The sequence below is a fragment of the Pseudorasbora parva genome, chromosome 23, assembly GCF_024679245.1.
Source record: "Pseudorasbora parva isolate DD20220531a chromosome 23, ASM2467924v1, whole genome shotgun sequence".
Classification (NCBI taxonomy): domain Eukaryota; kingdom Metazoa; phylum Chordata; class Actinopteri; order Cypriniformes; family Gobionidae; genus Pseudorasbora; species Pseudorasbora parva.
The window spans coordinates 14,741,721-14,753,979 of NC_090194.1; the positions used below are offsets into that span (position 1 = coordinate 14,741,721).

At 40.0% G+C, this 12,259-nt stretch overlaps 1 protein-coding gene across 6 annotated transcripts in view; it reads right to left on the reverse strand.

The window, feature by feature from the left end:
* The window catches only part of mrrf (mitochondrial ribosome recycling factor), an 18,437-nt gene continuing 6,178 nt past the window's right edge, over positions 1-12,259 (reverse strand). For 3 of the 6 annotated variants that reach the window (XM_067432696.1, XM_067432694.1, XM_067432695.1), the window contains exons 2-7: positions 11,450-11,634; positions 10,976-11,128; positions 7,037-7,155; positions 3,498-3,589; positions 2,080-2,239; positions 1-627 (exon numbers count right to left, since the gene is read on the reverse strand). In XM_067432696.1, the coding sequence (XP_067288797.1) occupies positions 550-627; positions 2,080-2,239; positions 3,498-3,589; positions 7,037-7,155; positions 10,976-11,128; positions 11,450-11,618 (771 nt within the window). In that variant the 5' untranslated portion in view covers positions 11,619-11,634 and the 3' untranslated portion in view covers positions 1-549. The remainder of the gene's footprint in view (positions 628-2,079; positions 2,240-3,497; positions 3,590-7,036; positions 7,156-10,975; positions 11,129-11,449; positions 11,635-12,259) is intronic. The other 3 variants (XM_067432693.1, XM_067432697.1, XM_067432698.1) reach the window with 1 other exon arrangement.

A 12,259-nucleotide genomic window follows, 5' to 3' on the forward strand; every position in this document is an offset into this window, starting at 1 on the left:
TGGGCTACAGCACTAGAATACTAACCAATGCATTTTATTCAGTTTACATTGCTAGATCTGATTATAAAGATGAAAATAATGACTATTTTTAGCTTGGTGGCTGCAATAGTGAATGCAAAACAAATGTTGGCAGAATGTTGCCCTGTGCACTCGTTCTTCATCCTGTGTGACTTTCACCCTCCTGTTAAGACCACAGAGTTTACATTCAGTGCGGTGCTTTTTACATAAACACCCTGTTTGTGGCATCACTTTGATTAGGAGGTGTACCCTAAATCACATTAAAACCTCATTTGTCCTCCGTTTGTTTGTTTGGAGATGTGAACACAAGGAGCACCATAAGCCACTGGCGTGCCACGCCAACATTTGTTTATGCATGAGAAAAACACCCAAACACCATCCAAAACACCACCTTCAGTGCTTCCATCACCGGCATCATTAACTGTTTTTCTGTTTGGGGGATTTTTGTTCCAGTCAAGAACAGCTGACTGCCTTTGAGCTGATGTTAGCGAGACAAACGGGCCAGTGGCGTTAGTTTGGAAGGCCTTGTTGTCATCCAAGTAACTCCTTGGTTTTAGTGGCCAGCTGTTTGTCGATGTCTGCTGCGTAACTGTCTGCCATTTGTTGAACCTGGTGATATTGGACAGAACAAATTTATATTTTGATTAGTTATACATAATTACTTACAATATTCACTTATTCACACGTTTATGTAACTGGGAAAAAACAACAACCTTGTGAGTAGTTATTTATTTGTTATACAACAACAATAATAATTATTATTACTACTACTTTCTATCTAATGCAATCAAATCGAGTATATATATATATATATATATATATATATATATATATATATATATATATATATATAATACACACACACACACACACACACATACTACACACACAAACTATATATTTAGAATAGTTTATGTTAGATATGATTAATTGATTTGACAAAACTATTTTTTAATAATAAAAACTATTAATAATATTATAAATTATTATTAATACAGCTACTTCTACTGCTAGTAATAATATACATTAATCTATTAATAAATGACAAATATTACTTTTATTTATTATTATTAGAATTATTACTACTACTACCACTATTGCTACCACTACTACTTATTAATTAATATTATTAAACACTGGTGTAATTTTGATGTTATTCTAACAGTTCTTTCAAATAAAGTTTATTTATTAATACAAAATAATTATTTTAATTGTTTGTTATTCATTATTACTACTACTACTGCTAATAAAATAATACTAATTTATTAAACATTGGTCTTTAATTAATTTCTGTAATTTTGTTGTTCTACAACATTACATAATTACAGATTAATATAGATTTATTCTTATATAAAACACGTTTATTTATTTATTATCAATACTACTACTATTACTACTAATACAATTTGCAATTTATATTTATTTAAAATGGGTATCTTTATTGAATTTCTGTAATTTTTTAGCCTAGAAATTTAGACTGCAGCAAATCTAATTTGCCGCGAGTGTAGTCTAACAACTCTCAATAGACTTCCGAGCTGGAAAAACCAAACTCTGGTCAAGCCAATCACATCGTGTATGTAGTCGGTGGGCGGGGCTTAACATAATGAAAAAAAGAGTTGCATGCTACTAGTAAACACAGAAACTGGCGAATGGCGCTCTTTCGAATCAGCTTTGGCCGCGACTCAGGAAGACTTGGAGTTAAGCTTTTCTCTGAGAAAAAAACGGCACTGAAATAATTCTTAAAAAGGGAAGATGTGTTCTGAGTTTTGCTGACCGGATACAGCGAATGTTTAATCTGTTAACTAGCTCCGCTTCACGTTGCTCTGGTTGGTTGTAGCGCTATCCTATCGTGTGCAGAGGGAGTTTGAAAGACAACCGTTTATCCCGCCCCTCGGATTGAGCCCTGTCAATGGTGGTGAGTTCCCAGACCAAACATCTTGATGTGGGTCTGGCTTGTTAGGCTAGTAATTTTGCTGTTCTACAACAGTTTCTAAATACTTCATCACTACTTCAACTGCTAAATCCAAACAATTGTTTTATGTTGCTCCTCATTTGAATGACCTGTTTTTCGATCAAGTGAATGGTATCATCAGAGACGCCCTCTTTGGACTTCTTCAGTTGACTGATGGTGTTGGACCGTACTCTCCTCAGCGAGTCCTTGGCCTTGTTACTGAACTGTTTCGCCAGTTTCACCAGATTCTCCCGGTGTTCTCGCGTCACCCTGGCAGACAAATACACAATTAAACTAACTCAGTGCATGACTCATTTGAAATCATAATAATTTTCTGAAGAAAAATCCTGCAGACTTATATTTTTAGACCAAATGATGCATAGAAAAAAACTGACTGTTATTTATTTACACATTGATGTTATGAGGCTTATGACAGACAAAGTGTTTATGATACATTTTTAAGCCAGAAAGAGCTATAATCTTTTTTAAAAACAAAACAAAAAAGTTTGACAATCAGCAAACAGTTGTTCTCGCCCAAATTCTGATGTAGGTGTAGAAGTTTCCCCATCTTATAATTGGCATTTTGCTGCCAGCCATTTGCAAACAGTCCAAGAGTAGTGTCTGTTTACTGCAAACAATGTTCATAATTACTGATTCCGAGCCAATCAAGCCTCCCGCTCTCTTTAGAAATGCAAATGCATGCGACGAGGCTGCGCTGATTACGGGCGAGACGTTCGGCCCCTCCGTACGCGCTGCCAGACAAGCACCTGCTGCTGTAGCTGTAGCGCAGCCTCGTAATCAAAGAGTTTTGTGGTTTGTAGAATGAAGGCCGTGCTGCGAGACTATTTGGCTTGGCAGGAAAGAGGAGCGGTGGTCAGAGTTTAAAGACCACTGAGTTTTCCTTTTTGTATCACATATAATAGAGAGGGTATGTAGCACCGAAGGGAACATGAAAACAATACAAAGTTATCTTAAACACGAACTGAACAGACAACAGATCCACTTTGAATACATAGAGCAGACTAAAAGTAACAGGATTTGATTGAAATGAACTTCAAGAAATTAAACATGAATTTCAAGAAACTCATGCAACTTATTAAGGAGTTCCTATTCAGTTGATAAGGTATTCTGGATGGTTGTTAGGGTGTTACTATGCTAGATTATTCTTGCTAGTGATTGTTTACTGCCTCAAGTGAAAAGAGGCCCTTGATGGGAAAAAAAGCTATGACCTAAGCTGGTCTTCCAGCCTGGTCAAACAGGTTTTCAGCTGCTCAAGTTGATCTCTTAGTCTGGTCAACTGAAAAGTGTGCAAAACCCCTCTAAAATTATAATGTTCAACAGCAATTGTAAAGCTTGCCTTAATTTAAAAAGACAAAAAGACATTAGTACTTGGAAAATAGCATTGCACAGTCAAACAGGAAGTGAGTGAGAACTGAAGTGAAAGCAAACATAGCTTGTAAGAAGTGATGTTAAAAGAAAAGGTGAGAGTGGTCATGAGGATTCAGGCCCTGGGCAGTAAAACACTCACTTGGGAACAGGCACCCTGATGATGGTGCCCTCCACGTCTGGGTTGAGTCCCATGCTGCTGTCTTGCAAGGCACGGGTGACGGCTGCCGTGGCCTGAGGACACATTGTACAAACACACACATACACATCAGAGCTAATGACAGCCAGCTGGGCTTACGGTACCTGCTGCAAACCTTCTTGCACCCTTTGCATCTCTCCAGCCCTTATATCTCACTAGACCACCCCCCTTCCAGATCAGTGAAGTACCCTGACCCCAGGCCCTTTGATCCAGAAGGAGCTGGGCAGCATCTCCCCATGATGGAGCTCCAGAGAGAGGGGTAGTGGGGTGGAGTGTGTGGTGTAGGAAGCGCCGCGGGGCGCTGTCAGCGCCAGATCCCGTGGGATGGAGCTGAGAGGTTGCAGTGCAGGGCACTGACCTGCGTGACCCTGTGTCGGGGGTTTCTGCCGGTTCACCTCAAAACCTATGACAACTCCTGTGGCCAGACTAGACTAAGATTACAGTCTGAACTTGTGTGCAGGCAGACTAGCATGTGTATATCATGGTGCTGCCCGGTTTCACAGATAAGGATTTAGGCTGTATGAAATACTACTGTACTGCATGCTCCATAGTATATGATTGAAATAAAATAAAATAATAAATAAAATGCTTCACTGGCCAAAGTCTGCAAAGCTTTCTGTCTTTTTTTAATGAGTTTTAAAAAATATCATCTTGTTAGAGTGCACACAACGCAAGCAAGTGATGTCTGATTAGCGAACAAACACAGTCTCAATCAAAGTCTCACTCTCACACGCAGTCAGTCAGTTACACACTCACTCAGTCAGTCGGTCAGTCGCACACTGACTCACACACTCGCTCAGTTGGTCAGTCACACACTCAGTCAGTCGGTCAGTTGCACACTCACTCAGTCGGTCAGTCACACACTCACTCACACACTCGCTCAGTTGGTCAGTCACACACTCAGTCAGTCGCAGACTCACTCACTTGCACACTCAGTCAGTCAGTCAGTCAGTCAGTCAGTCAGGCGGTCAGTCGCACACTCAGTCAGTCAGTCGCACACTCAGTCAGTCAGGGGGTCAGTCGCACACTCAGTCAGTCAGTCGGTCACTCGCACACTCAGTCAGTCAGTCGGTCACTCGCACAGTCAGCCAGTCACTCAGTCGCACACTCAGTCAGTCACTCAGTTGCACACTCAGTCAGTCAGTCAGTCAGTCGGTCAGTCGCACAGTCAATCAGTCAGTCAGTCGCACACTTAGTCAGTCAGTCGCACACTCACTCAAGGTCGGTCAGTCGCACACTCAGTCAGTCACTCAGTTGCACACTCAGTCAGTCAGTCGGTCAGTTGCATACTCACTCAGTCAGTCGGTCAGTCACACACTCACTCACACACTCGCTCAGTTGGTCAGTCACACACTCAGTCAGTCGCACACTCACTCAGTCAGTCGCAGACTCACTCACTTGCACACTCAGTCAGTCAGTCAGTCGCACACTTGCTCACTTAGTAGCACACCGGGTGACTCAGTCGCACACTTGCTCACTCAGAGGCACACTCGCTGACTCAGATGAACACTCGCTCACTCAGACACACTCAAGCGCTCATTCGGACGCACACTCAGATGCACACTCGCTCACTTAGATGCACACTCAAGGACTCAGATGCACACTCGCTCACTTAGATACACACTCAAGGACTCAGATGCACACTCGCTCACTCAGACGCACACTCAGATGCACACTCGCTCACTTAGATGCACACTCACGGACTCAGATGAACACTCGCTCACTCAGACGCACACTCGCTCACTCAGATGCACACGCACACTCGCACACACTTTTTAAAGAAAACTGATTGCTCTGTACACACATTACTCTTACTTTAAATGCATTTCTTGTGAGGTCTAATTCAGTGACTCACAGCTGCTGTGTGCGTGTGATTCTTTTCTGAACGCCATCCATCATTACTTCCTGGTGGTTCAGAAATTTACGTTAAAACCAGAATTTTTCTGGTTAGGGAGTAAAAAAAAAGAAAGAAGCCTAGTTACCCTCTATACTAAAACAAAAACAAAAACAAGAGAGTTCAAAGTCAGCTTGAGAAACTGTGGGCTAAAAAAAGCATGCAGCTTTCTTAATGATTCTGGATACCACACAGGCACACAGAGATCGAAAGCTAATGACGGCTGTCTGCACCACAACACACAACAGCCACTGGGGTTTCTCAACAAGACTGGACCTTCTCTGGCCCTCTAATGAATGAATGGAAAACAACGGCGTCTTCTCAAAGACTGTGTAATGGATTAGAACAATCATGAAGCTGTTTACTTTCGGGCCGGGCCAGTCACCTCTGTGTTGTTTTTTGCAGCCCTGTTAGGTAATGGCCAGTTTTTCCTGACACCCTAAACGGCCGCATCTGGCATTATGGTCATCCAAGCATGAAACTGTGCAGGGACTTTTTTTAGCATTATGTTCATATAGAGGTGATGAATAGAGGCAAATCAATTTGCAAATGGTTAATTATTATATCAATAGCATAATGCGTCACCCCGGCCACTGTTAATATAAAGAAAGATAAATTTGATCGTATTTCTGGATTTATTACATTTATTACATAGACAATTGCAGCATTTAGCAGTTAAAATGTGTGTATAATGACAACTTACAGTAACTATAAATACTTACAGTATATTTCACTCTACTCATGACAACATATGTAATGTAATGCAATCAATTAACATTGTAATATTCATTGACTGTTATTGATTGGCTAATATGTTGTAATGGACCATTAACAGAAGATTTAAGTTAAAGCTACAAGTGAAATAAACAAACTTATTTGAATTTAAATACATATACATATATATATATTAAAAAGCCATGTAACACCTTCAGGGTGTAACACCCCACTGCTTTGGTTTTGATCATCCTATTAAGATGTATTTTGCAATAATGGCTGGCTGACTGTACATTATCCCTTACATGCTTTGGTTTGAAGTCTCCCAGGATGGATGACGAAGGTAGATTGTTGGGTTTTAGAGCCACCAGGAAACCAGAGCCTTTGGTATTGAGTGGACATAGGCCAAGAGGAGAGAGTATTAATCTCATTAGGGTTATCTGAACATCACGCAGAAAGAACTCGTATATATCAACGGAGAGTGTGGTGATGGGAGAAAGAAGAGAGGAAAAACAGAAAGACAGCATCTCATAATGTGTGGAGAGGCAAAAAGACAGAAAAGAGAGAGAGATATCACACATTAACTCAGGTCTAAGTTCCAGAGGCCACTTTGCGGTCATTTCCTGGCCTGACAGCTAACCACAGACTCTTGGCCTACGTTTCAATCGTTCTCCAAGAACAAAGGGCTTCCCCCAACAATCAATCAATTTCTCTGAAACCAGGCTGGAAAGAGTCCATCACACTCAGGTTTCAGTAGGAGAAAAAGTGTGTTTTTGGTGTGTGTGTGTGTACTTGACTTTGCATGCAGCATTATGAACTGAGAATTATGAAGAATTATGAAGTTCTGCTAGGAAGCTGTAGTTTGGTTACATACCTCTGGGAAGCCAGTCATGTTGACCACAAGTAGCTGAGGAGACTTCATGGATATCTGGCCCAGCTGGTTGAGAGGAAATTTGCCATCCTTTGTGGTGACTATAATGTGGTCAAGCGCACCTGAACACATAACACAATCCTTTGTTAACCAGGGGTTTTCTCCAAAATTATTCAGTGAGGTATTCAAGCATTTGCCACAAAAAGCAACAACAACAAAAAAACAAGCAACAAACTTGTAATATGCCAGTTAAAAAAACATCATAAAGAATACTTCTTATAAGATGTGATGGTAAAAGTACCTTAATTTTTCTGTACTCAGTGAAAGCAATATGCATCCAAATAAAAAATTACCAAACAGAGAAATGTGATGTTTCATATGCAATTACTTGCCATGAGATACTGAGTGAGATATTGAGTGAGTCACAACAAAAATTGAACTCAAGTAACCAACAAGATGTTTTGTCGCTTAATGTGGCTGACAGTTCCAGCTAGTTTAGCCAAAAACTTGTTTGAGGGCCATTCCTTAAGCTTGAACAGTAAAGCATGGCACTAGAAACACCAAGGTCATGGATTCGACTCCCAGGAAATGTGTGTTTCTGAACTGCAGAATGTTGCAACTGATACAATGAAAGTCATTGGGATCCAAACCAACACTGAATCCTATTGTAGAAAAAAAAGCTGAAACATAAGTCAAAATATCTTCCTTTTCTTTTTACACAGAAGAAATAATGTGATACTGGTTTAAGGTAGAACTTTCATTCAGGTGAACTGTCCCTTCCAGAAAAACAATGGAATATCTAGCCTTGCTCGCTCTGACAACTAGACATTTGCCTGTATCCTTTTCCAACCCGTCTCAAAAAAAAAGAAAAGTTGCAAAAGAAGAGGCACCTTTGGATGACTGTTGTGACGACATGTCTCGCTCTCCTTGAGGGATGAAAGCACCCACTCCTTTCTCTCCAGACAGAAAACCAGAACATTTCGCCAGCATGTCTCCTTCCCTCATCTGCCTTACCTCACACAGCAATGTTTCTGTCTCCCACCCTTTGTCCCTGGCCTTACCTTGCTTTATCCCACACTTCTGAGAGGCTAGAGAACAGCTGAGACGCACCGCACTGCACTTTGATCTTTCACAAGAGAACCTGCATGTGCATTTTTGCCCAAAGAAAACACTCAAGAACTTCAAATTATCCATATTTGTACCATTTTGTCATCAGCTTGTTACATCTAAGATCATATTTTGCGAAACTTGAAAACCAGTTTCTGTCTAATTTCTGATGGGTCTTTGACCAATCTGTGACCAACATCTTATCATGAGCAAAGGCATTAAAGGGTTAGTTAATCCAAAAATGACATTGGCAATCAATGATTAATGACCTTAATGTCGTTCCACACCGTAAGACACAGTTTAAGATATTTTATATTTAGTCCGAGAGAGTATGAAAGTGTATGCACACTATACTGTCCATGTCCAGAAAGGGAATAAAAACATCATCACAGTAGTGATGTGACATCAGTTAGTTAATTAGAATCTTTTGAAGCATAGAAAATACATTTTGGTCAGTAAAGTGTGCATACACTTTCATACTCTCTCGGACTAAATATAAAATATCTTAAACTGTGTTCTGAAGATGAACGGAGGTCTTACAGGTGTGGAACGACATTAGAGTGAGTCATTAAAGACATCAATTTCATTTTTGGGTGAACTAACCCTTTAAGATATTTGTCCCCGGAACCCAACTCAGATAGTGTGTGTGCTACCTAGAAGCGTTCACATCTGCTAATGCTTCCATGGAACATATTGCTGTTTCCTCCACTAAAAAACCTTGAAGTTTAACAGGGAAGTTATTAGCCAAATGGGCTCTTCCTGGTCATGGTACCAATTGTTGCCCTCTCCGTTTCAAGAACCTAAAAGCTAGTCAATATTTAGAAGCAAATTGGCTTGATGTTAAAATCACTTGCTTGCTGAAGAACCATCATATGATGACGGTTTGAGCCTTTTGTTAGAACCACCAAACTCCTGTCCTTGAGATGAAGTGTTTGGAAAATACAAATGCTTTTGTGAAGCGATGTCCTCTGACAGCAGATTTATCTGGAATAAAAGAATGTACATTTGTGGAGATCCAAGCACAAGCGGTCTATCCTACAGATGACAGACAGACAGGTCGTAATCCTCGTGTAGTGTGCCCAGACACTGGGTCACCCCATTAATCCTGCACTCCGTGACCTCCTTCCCTCGGCCAAGGTGATTCTCCTGTCCTTCATAATAAACTCGCTGCTTAATTAAATCCAGATGATTTGATCATTTGCTTAAAAGAACGTCATGCCATCTGACTTTCCATATTCGTTCCATGGAACCAAGTCCATGCTGGATCAAGGAGAAGCTCTGGCGAAGGTCAGGAGGTGAAAGTGAAGAACATGGACTCCATAACCACATGTTCCAAATGCCCAACTGTTGGGTCTTTAGGGATTGGGCTGGAGTGAACAGGGTCGACCTGGATGTACCTCAGGAAGTAGGATTGGAAACAGGGTGACCCCACCTTGTGGAACAATGGTCAAGGCCAAAACATGTGCAACGGTGGATCGCTGTGCATTGATCCTCATGGGAGGACGAGGCAACACAATACTCTTTTAGCCTTGTATGACCTCAGGGACACTGATAATGTTGATCAGGGTTCTTGAACTCCAGTCCTGGAGGGCCAGTGTCCTGTTGAGTTTAGATCTAACCCTAACCAAACACACCCGGACAAGCTAATAAAGGTGTTCAAAATGCAAAATACAATCGGGTCGTTTTAATTACATAAAAGTCTGCAGGACACTGGCCCTCCAGGACTGGAGTTGATGTAGAGGCACCAAACACCATTGGAATTTGTATCTTGTAACTGACCGTGATGCAAAAAAAAGTATAAGTTAATGTGACCGTCTGGGGGACTTTTCAGTGAATAGAGCTTCTTCAAAAAGCCATTTTTATTTCTGCGAATCAGTTGAAACCGTCCGATTCAAAACTCTGATTGAATAGTTTATTTGCTTTGTTATTTTAAAAAAGTCAATGGAAGTCTAAATGTGGTATTTCTTAAACCTTTAAATAATAATAAAAAAGACTGAAAATAATTAAATATTTGTGTGTTCATTTAGTGAAAACTGCTTTCAAAGTAGTTTTGATTAAAAATAAAAGCAGATATTAAAGCAAATATGTGAATCTAAAAATATATAGTAGAGATCTTCAAAAGGCTAAAGATCTCTTAGAATTAAGATTTTTCTTTCATTTAATTGTCTCTTTCCTATCTTACTGAATGTAAATTGCAGTTACAGAATTGCTATTTGAATTTAAGGAAATGGAATGAAATCCAAAAAATATGGTATAACTGTCCAACAAAAATACATTTATTTTATTTTTATTTTAAGCATGAATTACCCATAAACATACATTATCATACAACAAATGAATAAATGATGAATTGAAATTGAATCAAACTTTGAAACGAAATGTGATAACATGCTGTGGTGTTGTAGATTTGAGATCTTTTTTCAAGATTTGATAGCATTGATTTTGTTTAGAAGCAAATGTATTCTAAATATCACAGAATAAATAAGTCAAAATTAATTATGTAATTCCTGTGCTGTGTGACTGAGCAGAATTATTAGTTGCATTCTAATTCAAATTCTGTGAAGTCTTGCCAATGCCAGTTCAGCGCTCTGAACGCTAATAAGAAATCAACTATGAGTTAATAAAATATGCATGTTTTAAATGTTAAATGTAATTCTTCAGAATAGGCACATCTCAGAATTTTTGAATGGCTTTCAATGATCAAAGATGCGGTCAGGTGGTGTAGTAATAGCATTCACCAGCAGGGGCTAACTAGTCAAACCGTGACCTAAGCATCAGAGCTTTGAGTTTAAGTAACAGAGTTGCCTGCGTGTCAATATCTTGCTTGGTCCTGACCTGGTGATGTGCGAATGCTGAGGTTGCGGCTGAAATCGTCTTTCAGGGAAGTCAGGACAGCACCCATGTCTTCCTTCACCTCCTCCAGGCTAATAATATCCTCCACCAATGCTGCCTTGATGTTCACTTTAGCCGTCTGCCCTTTTGCCTTTGCTATAAAAAAGCAGCAAAGAAGAAAGAAACATTAATGTCTTCATCACTGATGGCTTCAAAAGAAGAGCTGCAGATGGAAATGAAAGACTGTGACCAGCATGCTGGCTGATTGTTTTAGCAATTACAAATGAAAGCAGGATTTGGAGGTCAGACAGAGAAAAGAGGGAATTTCTTCTCCCTTCATATGGGCTTAAAGCCCACTTGAGTGAAGCTAAACAAGCACTGCTTTAGAAAACAAATACAACATCCACTCCTACCCCTATGCTGGACGTTCTTTGTTGTGGCTCTGTGAGAGATAAGTAGCCGTGGTCCTCCACTCACCTTTACTCTTCTTTGTGGCATAATGACGGGCAAAATTCGGCAGGACCACGGGACAGGTTGCTTGGGGCAGAAAGGGGACACTTGATCTGGTCACCAGCGGGGTCCTCACAACAGAAGAGCCAAATCTGCACAATACTGGACGCAGGAGGTTCAGATGACTCAGTGCCATGTCTGTGGTAACTATACTAAAACATGGAAAGAAAATGCTTTAATGCAATGATGTTAAGCGTTTAGAACAACTTTACATCAAATATAGATTTTGAGATCTGTTAAAAAAACAACAACAACTGGATATTGGCCACTGGCTAGGATTTCCACCAGGGGGCGTCTCTAAAATCTAAAAAGACCAGTACAGAGACATTTACATTTAGATTTAGCAGAGGATGGATTTATCCAAAAAGACTTAGAAAACTGGGATGCAAACAAGCGATTTATCTTAAAGAGGCAATAACACAAGAAGAGCTAGCAATACAAACATCATCTAGAATAGTACAAGCTAGAACAGGGAGGGATTTAAAGGAATAGTTTGCCCAAAAAGGAATATTCTGTCATCATTTACTCTCCCTCAAACCTTTATGAGTTTGTTTCTTCTGTTGAACGTAAAAGAAGCTATTTTGAAGAATGTCGTTAACCAAACAATTTATGGGCCCCATTGACTTCCATAGTATGTTTTCTCCATACTAAGTCAATGGGGTCCATCAACTGTTTGGTTACACATATTCTTATTTTTTGTTCAACAGAAGAAATGAATTCATACAGGTTTGGAACAATATGAGGGTGACAGAATTTTCTGTCAAATTATAAAATCGT